This window comes from Staurois parvus, unplaced genomic scaffold (assembly GCF_062004578.1).
Source record: "Staurois parvus isolate SC_StPar_1 unplaced genomic scaffold, SC_StPar_1.0 ptg000779l, whole genome shotgun sequence".
Classification (NCBI taxonomy): domain Eukaryota; kingdom Metazoa; phylum Chordata; class Amphibia; order Anura; family Ranidae; genus Staurois; species Staurois parvus.
Window position 1 is genome coordinate 2,538,846 of NW_028318575.1, and position 12,272 is coordinate 2,551,117.

The 12,272-nt window shown below is 43.9% G+C and overlaps 1 protein-coding gene across 1 annotated transcript in view; it reads right to left on the reverse strand.

Moving 5' to 3' along the window:
• Positions 1-12,272, reverse strand: part of LOC149444748 (scinderin-like) — a 95,630-nt gene that overhangs the window by 41,255 nt on the left and 42,103 nt on the right. The window contains exons 6-8 of the mRNA XM_089654580.1: positions 10,568-10,694; positions 8,270-8,358; positions 1,512-1,727 (exon numbers count right to left, since the gene is read on the reverse strand). Of these exons, the coding sequence (XP_089510706.1) occupies positions 1,512-1,727; positions 8,270-8,358; positions 10,568-10,694 (432 nt within the window). The remainder of the gene's footprint in view (positions 1-1,511; positions 1,728-8,269; positions 8,359-10,567; positions 10,695-12,272) is intronic.

Consider the following 12,272-nt stretch of genomic DNA (forward strand, 5'->3'; position numbering starts at 1 on the left):
AAGTCTACCTCTGCTGATGGTGGATCTATTGTTGCGGGGGGGGGGGGGGAGAATATACTGCTGAGGAAGGGGTCTATTATTGCTGGCTGCTGGAGGGTCCATTGATGCTGGCTGCTGGGAGATCTGTTGTTGTAGGCAGGGGTCTATTGTTGCTGGGGTTGATCCATTATTGCTTTCTCCTCCTATCAGCATGCTTCTTGTCAGCACATGAACTAATTAGTTCCTTGTGCTGTTCCTCCCTCTCCCAGTCTTAGTCCTGCTGTACAGAGACTGCAATAGGCTGATACTCAGGACATTTAGTGGGAATGTGGGGGAATGCAGTTCTGGCACATCCAGCACTGAATTTTATAGATTTTATTAGCTCTGCTTGTGTTTAAAAATTACATATAATGATGTATTAAAGTGTTACTAAACCCCGGACCCTGCATTCACTATATCTGGTCTCCCAGGACCCTGCATTCACTATATCTGGTCTCCCCGGACCCTGCATTCACTATATCTGGTCTCCCCAGACCCTGCATTCACTATATCTGGTCTCCCCGGACCCTGCATTCACTATATCTGGTCTCCCCGGACCCTGCATTCATTATATCTGGTCTCCCCGGACCCTGCATTGCCTATATCTGGTCTCCCCGGACCCTGCATTCACTATATCTGGTCTCCCTGGACCTTGCATTCACTATATCTGGTCTCCCCGGACCCTGCATTCACTATATCTGGTCTCCCCGGACCCTGCATTCACTATATCTGGTCTCCCTGGACCCTGCATTCACTATATCTGGTCTCCCCGGACCCTGCATTCCCTATATCCACTCTCCCCGGACCCTGCATTCCCTATATCCACTCTCCCCAGACCCTGCATTCACTATATCCACTCTCCCCGGACCCTGCATTCACTATATCCACTCTCCCCGGACCCAGCATTCACTATATTTGCTCTCCCACAGTACACACAACATGGAAATGCAATTATTTTAGTAACTAAAAACTGCTAAATACCTTTTCTTACCAGCAGTATATAGCAGTCTAGTGACTTCTATATGTGAGCACTGATTAAGCTAGTAGAAGTTTTCATTCTCCTCTGACTGTCCTATGAGGCTGCATGACCCTCTGTCTAGACAGTGGTGATTGGCCCTGAGATGATCACATGCACCTTCCCAGAAAAAAAAAAAACTCTCCAGCAATACACACCAAACTGAGCATGTACAGAGTGCCTCCTAAGTCTCTGTACTATCAGAAGATGGATTGGGGACAGTAGACAAAGGGGAGGACCAGAGAAGACATGATCAAACAGTATTTTGACACAATGCAGAGGATTAACCCCTTAGGTTCCACAGTGAGTATAACAAGCATGCTTTACTGCATATACAGACTGATTGTACTGTTGTGGGTTAATAACACTTTAAGGATTACAGAGCTGTATTTATTTTTCTATTTTATTTCCTATAAAAAGCAAAAATTCAACAGCTTTTTTTTCTGCAGATGCTGCCACTGTGTAACAGCAAGATTACCTCCACCTTTCCGGACCCATCGTCCAGCATGTTGTATTGTGCGGACATTTTCGGCGATTGGTGCAGAATTTTGGCATCAAATGGAGTTTGATTCACTTTTGCGATTCTTCCCGTGGTCACCACCTTCCCGAATCCCTGACTTTGCTCCTTGTCCTTCCAGTCCCTGAAGTATTGTTTGAACATCGGAGTCTCCCCTTCCTCCGGCAGTACGATGATCTGGAGAGAATGAAGGTATGGAGAAATGAATGGGCGGCTCAGTAAAGTCTTCTTAGAATAGAAGATAGTCACAAATCTCATTCCATCACATATCCCAAGAATTAGAGGATTATTCCTCATTGTGGGGCAGTGGGCGGAGCCATGCATATTACTTCTTTACTCTCTATCAGCCAGATACATATCCAGAACCAAACAAAAAAGTGAAAGAAAGAAAAAAAAGTTATTATAAATATAAATAATAATAGTGTCTAAATCTAAACACAGCACAAAAAACTTAATACAAATATAAAAATAAAAAAAATGTAAAAAATTATAAATTAAAATATAAATAATATTTATTTTTTTATTTTTATTTTTATTTCATTTAATTTAAAACATTTTTTATATTGTTTTAATTTGTATTTATTTATTTATTTATTTTTTTAAAATTAAATTTTTATATTTGTATTAAGTTTTTTGTGCTGTGTTTAGATTTAGACACTATTATTATTTATATTTATAATACTTTTTTTGCGCTTTTTTTTTTTCACTTTTCTGTTTGATTATTGATCAACATGGAGCAGCAGCATTGGTTGGTGATTTAAATTTTGGCGCAAGTTTTGGTAGATTACATATCCAGAACCGTTGGTGTATACTACAAAATATAAATGGGTTCCAAAACGCATACAGCTGTGTCAGACTGATTGTCAATAATCAGTGCAGTATACGGAAACCATGACTTCTATGGAGGAGGATTGAAACCAGGGTGGATAAAAATCAATGATTTTTTTAAAAAAAATCAAAAAAATCGGATTCTTTTTATTTAAATCAGATTTTTTTGCTTTAAATTGGATTTTTTTTATTTAAATCGGATTTTTTAAAATAAAATGCTTTTTGAGGAAAATATATTACCATCCAAAGGTTATTCCATCATGAAATAAAGATTAGTTTTTTAATTATGTAGAATAAGGCTGAATATGTTTAATTTTTTTGGTAAATAAATTCCATGAATCCATTCACAATGTCATGCTCTTCCAGCGGTTTCTGTAAGATTATTGGGCAGTTTCTCTGCCTACAAGATATTATCACAGATGTTGGTTTACTTTTGCAGTTCTCAAAACTGACTCAGCGGAGATCACATGCCTCTTCTTCACAGCAAAAATGTTATAACATGAACAGAGTTAAGAAAAAGACCTTCATCCTAACTTCTACAAACCTCTGAATACAGAATCAACCCCTTCACTGCTAAGTTTCAAGAAGTTCAGTGAATAGAATAGAAACAATATTTTCTGATTGTTTGGAGTGGGATAGATCTGCACAAGAAGAAAGTGAAACTAAGTGGAGGAGGAGGAGGGGGCTGACAGTCTAAGGTTCTTAAAATATATATATTTTGTTTAGCCAAATTAGTTAACAAACATGGATGTTTAAGCAAATCACATCTGCTGGAATGTTATTGTTTCAGATGAATAAATCTATTTAAATTGTTATTATTAAGGTAATGATTATTTTTCTCCTTCCTAAGTACAACAGAAAAGTTGTCCAAATATGAATGATTAACCTATTAAACTGGGGATAAAAAAACTAATATGAAAAGTTGTTATTCTAAAAATCTTCATCTACTTGCATATTAAAGTTATACCAGCAAGAATTATCTTTATGTAGAAAACTAAGATTTACATCAAGCCTTACTGACTAGTGATTTAAATCGTGATTTAAATCAGTTTGATTTAAATCAAATCCACCCCAATTGAAACCCAAAGAGACATAATAATCAAAGGTTATGCTGAGAAGGGGCTAAAAATGAATGCAAATTAAAGTGCTTTCTACAGCTTTTACTGCTTGATTTCTCCAGTCCTTGCCTACCGGGCACTTTTACCTCCTTCCTGTCCAGGACAGTTTTCAGCGCTGACGCACTTTGAATGACAATTGCGCGGTCATGCAACACTGCACCCATAAGACATTTTTAGAATTTTTTTCACACAACTAGAGCTTAGTGTTATTTAATTGCTACTGGATGTTTTTTTTTATTTTTTTGCTAAATAAATGAAAAAAGACTGAGAATTTTGAAAACAAAAAAAGTTTTTCTTTGTTTCTGTCACGGTCCCCCCTCGCTCTCCTTCATCCTCCCCCCTCCCTTTCCCTTACAGGTCCCTATGTCCAGCACGAGCCTACATCAAAGCCTGTACCAGACATCAGGAATCTGCCCCCTGTGGTGCGGTTAGCACCTCTCCTCTGCAATGGAGGAGTCTGACACCCCGCTGTACCTGCACGTGGATTCTTCACGTGCTGGCCACCGGGGTGTCTCTGCGCGCCACCCTTCCTTGTCCTGGCGGGCGCAGCGTGGCCCCGAGGTTTCCCGCGCTCTGCGCCTGCCAGAGGCAAAGGCTGCGCTCCCTGGGCGTGGCTGGAGTGAGGGGGCATGCCTCGTTGCCCTGCTAACCCGACACAGGGCCGGCCATTGCCGGGGCAACCAGGAAGCGTCCTTCTCTGGTAATAAGAAGATTGGAGTAGGACCTGGCTTCCCTGTTGTTCCCCTGCTCTGGAAGAAAAGCGCTGTGTGAGGTCTGAGCTGAGGCCAGACTCCACAGCCCAGACCCCCGCTGAGTGTCTGCTGATCGCTGGTTGTTCCTGGAAAGCTGACCCTGTCTGCTGATCGCTGTGTCCCTGGAAAGCTGATAATGTCTGCTGATCGCTGTGCCCCTAGATAGCTGAGTACCGTGAGGGTCCCTGTCTGCTGACCACTGTGTCCCTGGAAAGCTGAGTACTACGAGTGTCCCTGCCTGCTGACCGTTGTTGCCCCTGGAAAGCTGACCACCGTGAGGGTCCCTGTCTACTGGCTGCTGCCGCCCCTGAAATCGTGAGTGTTCCTGCACATGGTCCTCTGGTTGCCCCTGGAAACTACGTGCCGTGAGTGCCCCTACAAGCCGCATGTGGCGGAGTGTGGAACTGTCCTTATTGTGTGCCCCTTGCCCGGACTGCCTAAATGGGTGCCTATATCACCCCTGCCTGGACTGCCCCATTGAATGCCCATATTTCCCCTGCCTGGACTGCCATATTGAATCCCCATATTTCCCTTGCCTGGACTGACCCACTGTACGCCCATCTTCTCCCTTGCCTAACCTGCCCCATTGAATTCCTGGACTATTGCTTGGCTGAACTGCCCCTATTGTGTACCTGGATTAATACTTGCCTGGACTGCCCCTATTGTGTACCTGGATTAATACTTGCCTGGACTGCCCCATTGTGTACCCGGATTAATACTTGCCTGGACTGCCCCATTGTGTACCTGGATTAATACTTGCCTGGACTGCCCCATTGTGTACCTGGATTAATACTTGCCTGGACTGCCCCTATTGTGTACCTGGATTAATACTTGCCTGGACTGCCCCATTGTGTACCTGGATTAATACTTGCCTGGACTGCCCCATTGTGTACCTGGATTAATACTTGCCTAAACTGCCCCTATTGTGTACCTGGATTAATACTTGCCTGGACTGCCCCATTGTGTACCTGGATTAATACTTGCCTGGACTGCCCCATTGTGTACCTGGATTAATACTTGCCTGGACTGCCCCTATTGTGTACCTGGATTAATACTTGCCTGGACTGCCCCATTGTGTACCTGGATTAATACTTGCCTGGACTGCCCCATTGTGTACCTGGATTAATACTTGCCTAAACTGCCCCTATTGTGTACCTGGATTAATACTTGCCTGGACTGCCCCATTGTGTACCTGGATTAATACTTGCCTGGACTGCCCCATTGTGTACCTGGATTAATACTTGCCTGGACTGCCCCTATTGTGTACCTGGATTATTACTTGCCTGGACTGCCCCTATTGTGTACCTGGATTAATACTTGCCTAAACTGCCCCTATTGTGTACCCGGATTATTGTAGCTACCTGGACTGCCCCACTGAGTGCTCGGATCATCGCTACCTGAATCGCCCTACCACAGGTCGGATTATAACTGTTTGGACTCCTGACCTCTCTTCCCCTCTTTTTGGGTACCCGGACGCTACCCTAGTTACCCTGATTGAGTGTCTCTCCTATTTCAATAAAACTTTGTGTGTTTATCCTCCTCCGTGTGCGTTCTGTCCCGCCTACGCGTCCGTCACAGTTTCTATTATAAAATTTTGCAGACGAGTAATTCTTCTCCTTCACTAATGTGTGCTGATGAGGCGGCATTGATGGGCACTAATAGGCAGCACTGATGAGGCGGCACTGGTGGGTACAAATAGGCAGCACTGATGGGCACTGATAGGCAGCACTGATGAGGCGGCACTGGTGGGCACAAATAGGCAGCACTGATGGGCACTGATAGGTTGAACTAATGAGGCGGCACTCGTGGGCACAAATAGGCAGCACTGATGGGCACTGATAGGCAGCACTGATGAGGTGGCACTGGTGGGCACAAATAGGCAGCACTGATGGGCACTGATAGGTTGAACTAATGAGGCGGCACTGGTGGGCACAAATAGGCAGCACTGATGGGCACTGATAGGTTGTACTGATGAGGCGGCACTGGTGGGCACAAATAGGGAGCACTGATGGGCACTGATAGGTTGTACTGATGAGGCGGCACTGGTGGGCACAAATAGGCAGCATTGAAGGGCACTAATAGATGGCACTGACTGGCAGTACTAATGATCACTGTTGGGGCTGCAATTATAATCAGGGTGCTGATTATCAGTGTAGATGTCTCCTTTCACACTGTGACAGCATGAGTATAGTGCTGCCGATAACCAGCGAGTGTGTTTACATGGTGATCAGCTGTGATTGGACAAAGTTGATCACGTGGTAAATGGCCCTTTACCATGACATGTGATCTGTTGTGTCTGAAGGACATAGAAATCACAAAGAGCGCTGAGTGCGTGGTTCTGGAAGGATGTCATATGACACCCTCCCAGAACTGGACGACCTCGCTGTAGCCATCATTCAGTTATAGCACAGTCAGCAGGTGGTTAACAGCTTCCCGTCCGCCCTATAGCAGAAATACTGCTACAGGGGGGCACAGGTGCGCAAAATCATGTACCATGTGACAAGCTGTGACCAATCACAGCTCACACAGTAGTTCTCAATGGCTGGAAGAATGTAGCCAGAGAGAAGGAGAAATAATTGCTTTTACAGCCTTCATGGGTATAAAAGCAATCAGTGTAAAAAATAAAAAAAAAATATCTTCATCACCACCCACAAGTAGTAGTGTCGCCATGGTGACACTGTACTGCTAGGGTGATAGTATGTAAAAAAAAAACCCATAAATAATAATATAAAAAAATAAAAGAATATGTAAAAATATATGTTTAAAAATTATAATTTTTGGTTATAAACTAATTTGGGTTATTCTTTTTTTACTAAAAAGATAACAGAATAAATTTTGGCCAAGATTTATGATGAAATTCTAAAATTTTATAAGAAAAACACTTTTTTCAAAATTGTTTGGACATTTTCATTTATATAGCAAAAAAAATAAAAATCCCAGCGGTGAATAAATACCACCAAAATAAAGCTTTATCTGTCTCAAAAAAATGCTAAAACATTCATATGGGTATAGTGTTGCATGACTGCGCAATTGTCATTCAAAGTGTGATTGCACTGAAAGCTGAAAATTGGCCTGGACAGGAAGGGGGTAAAAGTGTCCAGACTGGAAGTGAATGTCAGTTCACTGACTTTGTCTAGGCTGAGATGATGCCATCAGTCTGCTGCAGGTAGGCGGAAGCATTTCCTCAGTCTCCTCTCCCTCAGTGATGGGATTTTATATTGTATCTTTGTATCTAGTCACATGGTTAAGAGGCTGCAGCAGGGGCCGATTAGTGTCAAACATTTGTGAGCAAAACTGCACAGGCACCAAGATTTACATCAACCTTGTCAGCATCAACCTTGGATGATGCCTGAACAAAGCTGGTGCCATCACTCTGGAGAGAAAAACAAAGGCGCTATAAGGGGGATAACCGGGATACCGGTAAGTGATCATAAACATTTGGAAGTGCCAAGTTGGCACATTGCTTAGTATGTCTGGACTGAACATGAAATAAATTATCAGATGACAGGTCCACTTTAAACTGGTTGTAAACCTCAGACATGAAATAGTGTGTACTTGTCTAAATCCAGAGCACTAAGTGTCATTTCTGTCTGCTGCCTTGCTCCTCTGTTATCAGCATGAATCACTTTTGACACGTTTTCCTGACACCAAGAAAAAAAAGTTGACGGGAGGGATATCCAGCACACAGCCTGTGATTGACAGCCTCAACTTTGTTCCTGTGTTCTGTTTGAAAGGGGGTGTGTCCCTTCCCTCCAATCAGCTCTCAGAGCTCTTGTACAGTGTGTAACTGCAGCTCCCCACCCCCTTCTTTTCATCTCTGAGTTTTGCCAGGATGTGCAGGACAAATGGCTGCAGATAAACAGGTTCAACGTATATAGGAGGACATGTTTAGTCTCTGTGTATCACCTGAGGCCAGTCATTTCACTGCTTCTAGAGCCATTTGAACATTGGGGAGGTCCCATCAGGAGGTCACATGTCCAACTTACTTCCAATGACTATGGCCACCCTCATAGACACTTACCTGCATATTGGCGGAATAATTCATCTGCTTGATAAAACTTTCAGCCGTCTTCAGTGCCGTCTTCTTCTCCTCCTTATTGGACTGTTTGCCTGAAATGTTCAAGCCGTATATTAGACATCATTTACATTTTTTAGGATGAATATCATTTTCCCAAAAAAATTTACAACTTGGCTTCTGCAATAGAAACATTGATACCTACCTCTCTGTGGGGAAGTGAGAGGTAGGTATTCCACTGTCCTCCAGCAAAGTTTTCAGTATCTGGAATTTCTGGGAGTGTCAAATGCCTGCTCCCCCCCACCATGCAATGTGGTTCCTTCCACTTCATAATGAAGTAGGGGATGGCAGGAGAAACCACTGAGTGAAGCAGGGGGTCACAGGCATTTGCCTCTCTTGGATGTGCAGAACGCTATGAATGCTAAAGGCTTTACTGGAAGACTTATGCAGGCCATACATGGTTCGAAATCTGACCGATTTTTCGTCCGAAAATCGGAAACGTTGTTCACTTGGTAATCCGATGGCGCCATCATTGATTTCGAAAATAGGCCGACCAAGTCTTAAAGTTCACCCCATATAACAAGCAAAACTTCTGTTCCTTCCAGGTCACGGCTCATGTGCATAGTCTTTTCGGAAAAACGATTGTAGGATTTAACCATCATTGAGTCGAAAATCGGTAGTTTTTCATGAATTTTCCAACATGCCCGATCACCGAAAAGGAGAGGAACCACGAAAATTGGCCGGTGCCATTGACCCACTAACAGAGTGAAAATCGTCCCATTATTCTTAGGTCCGATTTTCGGATGATAAATAGGTCGATTTTCTACCCATGTATTGGAGGCTTTACTTTTGATTTTTTTTTTTCGAAAGCAACAAATTTTGTTTAAATTTTTTTTTCTTTTTTTTACCTAATATACCTGCAATTAAAGTGTAGCAAAATAATATTTTTTTCATTTTTAATTTTCTAAATCTTTAAATTCTGTTTTGATCTTTTAATTTTTTTTTTTTACTAATGTGGGTATATAGGCTCTGTTCACAAAGCTTTTGGATATATATACATTCAGACAGTAAAATCCAGATCCATCCAACCAAAACTGAGATGTCACTGTTGGCTGAAGTGGAGGATGGGGTGGTCTTCTCTCAGGACTGTTTGTAACTGATGAGGGTCCCTCTTCTCTTCCCCCTGTGGGATCAGGAGAGTGAGGATCAGGATGGCAATGTAAAGTAACGGGAAGGAGAGAAGTGATAGAAGAGAGTGGGAAAGAAGGATCATCATGAGGTGGAGGATGGGGATGACAGCAAGGAAGATAATAGAAGAAGAGTAAGAAAGCAATGCCGAGGATGATAATAATGGATGGAGATGACAGGTCTCTCAGAAGCCCTGGTGACTCACTTGGAGGACCCAGTGAAATTTGGAGACATGCTTACGGTGTTGCCAGGTTGGCTTATAGGTTCTGACTCTGTAAAGTTGGATATTGATCTGGAGAGTCCATAAGTCATTTTCATGGTAAGTGGCTGGTGCCCAATAGTCCTTCTCAGTCCCTCACTTTAGTCATGGACTCAGCCTTGGGGTAAAATAATAGCCCACCCAGCATCTGGAGGTGCCATCCTGCCTGGAGTGTTAAGGAAGGTCTCCAGAAATCTCAGTTTTAGGGGAATAGATCCTTTAGAAGAGCAGAAAAGCTGCTTGGATTCACCATCACCAAAGCTCCTCCGCTCTTCTCCACCTTCAGAAACCTATTGCTTTCCAATGTGTCTCCAAGTCTGGATTGCCATTGTATTATGAGTGAGCATTCTTACAACATAGCAATCGGCCAGTGAGATCGTCAGTGGCACCATCACAAACATCAAGACAAGTCCAGATCACCAGCACCCCAGACAATTGGATTCCTGTCAGGTTTGTACCTCAGAAAAAAGGAGCCACTTAGGCCCTGAACAGGGGTGGACTGACCATTTGGAAACTCGGGCACTGCCCGAGGGCTCGGGGTCAGTAGGGGGCCCCATGAGATGCCCCTGGTACCTTTTTCATAGGCTTTTTTGAGTTTGGGCAAAGACACAGGGGCCCCATGATCCCCTATTGCCCGGGAGCCCCATGAGTTGTCAGTCCGCCCCTGGCCCTGAATGACTGATGGCAATTCTATTGCCTTTGTTTGTTATCAGAGTGTTGGGGATCTGAAGTTTTCTTGATCATACAATGGAAGCCAAGGAAACTTTCCACGAGCAATACCAGGGTGCCTTAGAACAGCTCAGTTTATTGACAGTTCCAGTTGGGAACCCAGGTTTGGCCATCTCTGTCATAGTCACCTTTCCAGACGAAGATCTTATCTCCAGCATCAAGAATGAAGCATTCCTCTGGCAGGAGCATGGACATGGAGAAAGGACTCTCTTCTGAAGCCACTGTGATCTTCATGGAACCACTTGCATCAGAAACCTGAGAAAGTGAGATACAAATGCTGGTTGAAGGCTGTGATTTACAATGGGATCATGGCACTGAGTGCAGCATTTAAAGCTGAACTTGAGTTTTTCTCCTGCCCCTGTCCACAGTCTCTCCCCCCTCCTTTATATATACCTCCCAACTTTGAGATGAGTGATGCTTTTTAGCACTAAGTATACAGTATAGACAAAGGTGACACACCACCATTCACCATGAAGAATAGGCAAAAAGTAATTGGTTAAACCCATATTTGTGTGATTGGGGGGGGGGGATTTGAGAGGTAGGTGATGGGATGATGCAAATCCCCCTTTGAGTACTTTGATCACTTGCTGGTGGCATTGTGGTTCCCTTGGTGGAGGGTTGTAGTTCCAGTGTCCACCAGCAGGTGTCTTTCAGCAAACAGCAGTTTCCGCCTGATGCTGGCTGCTGGGTGTGCATTTAGGTCCTCCCGTATTAGCCCCCCTCACTCCAGTGTTTTGCTTGCTGCCAGATACTGCTAGCCATGATCCTGTTCCTGCTCTTTCCCTGTTTGCTGTACCCTGTATCCTGCTGCTTTGTACCTGCTCTCGCTTGTTCCTGATCCCAGTTTTGTTCCCCTTTCTCATCTGCTCCATGCATCTCCGGTTTTCCCCATTTTGTATATATTGTATATAGTTAGTTGTTAGTTAGGCTTTCTGTTTGTTAGTTATTCATCAGCTACTCTGTCACTGGGTTATTGGTTCACCTATTTTTACATTTCCTGCTGTTTGAATTGATTTTTTTCTACTGTTGTAGTGCAGAGCTGAACCTGGCCTGGCTGTTTGATCCCAGTTTCCATTCCCAGTGGCCAGGCAAACAGCATTTCCCAATCACTGGAGTCAGAGAACAGGCTGGATAGGGTGAGGATGAGCCTAGGGATACTCCAATGAACTTCAAACTGGTAGTAGAAGACTCTAATGCTGAACTAATACTTCAGGGTGAAAGCACCCCCTTTGTGAAGTGTAGACAAAGTGGTACTAAACAGGAACTCCTCAACAGTCCTGAGTGTACTGGTCATAATGTAAATCTCCCAAAAGAGGCCAAAGAAAGTCTCAAAGGCTGGTACTCACTGTGTCCTGAATTCTGTATAGCAGCCTGCAGTATCTGTCAGTTTCTGTATTCTAACTGCCTTTGTCCTGGATCTTAGGAAGATTTCTGCAAATGCTTCCAGAGACTAGAACAGAGGTCCCCCAACCAAACAGTAGCCAGGACCCTGGAGAAGATTCTTGCAGCTGCAGGTGGGTCATGGTTCTCCCAGGGGTGCCTCAGCCCTGGGTCTTAGTTTCCCAGGAACAAAGAGGCCTCTTCTCTGGTTTCAGCCTATTTATACCCCCCTCAGCCCCCTGCTGGTCACTCACCAAATTTACCAAGTATTGGCTGGAGAGGCATTCATACGCAGGTTGGAATCTGTGTTCTCCCACCCACTATGCCCCAGGTTCATGGGATATGGGGAGGGGGAGCAGCTGAGTTCATTCCAGGAAAGACCAGAGCAGACCTGACTAAACAATTGTTTCTCTCCCTAACTACAGGGAGGCCAAAAACTAAATTTTAACCAAC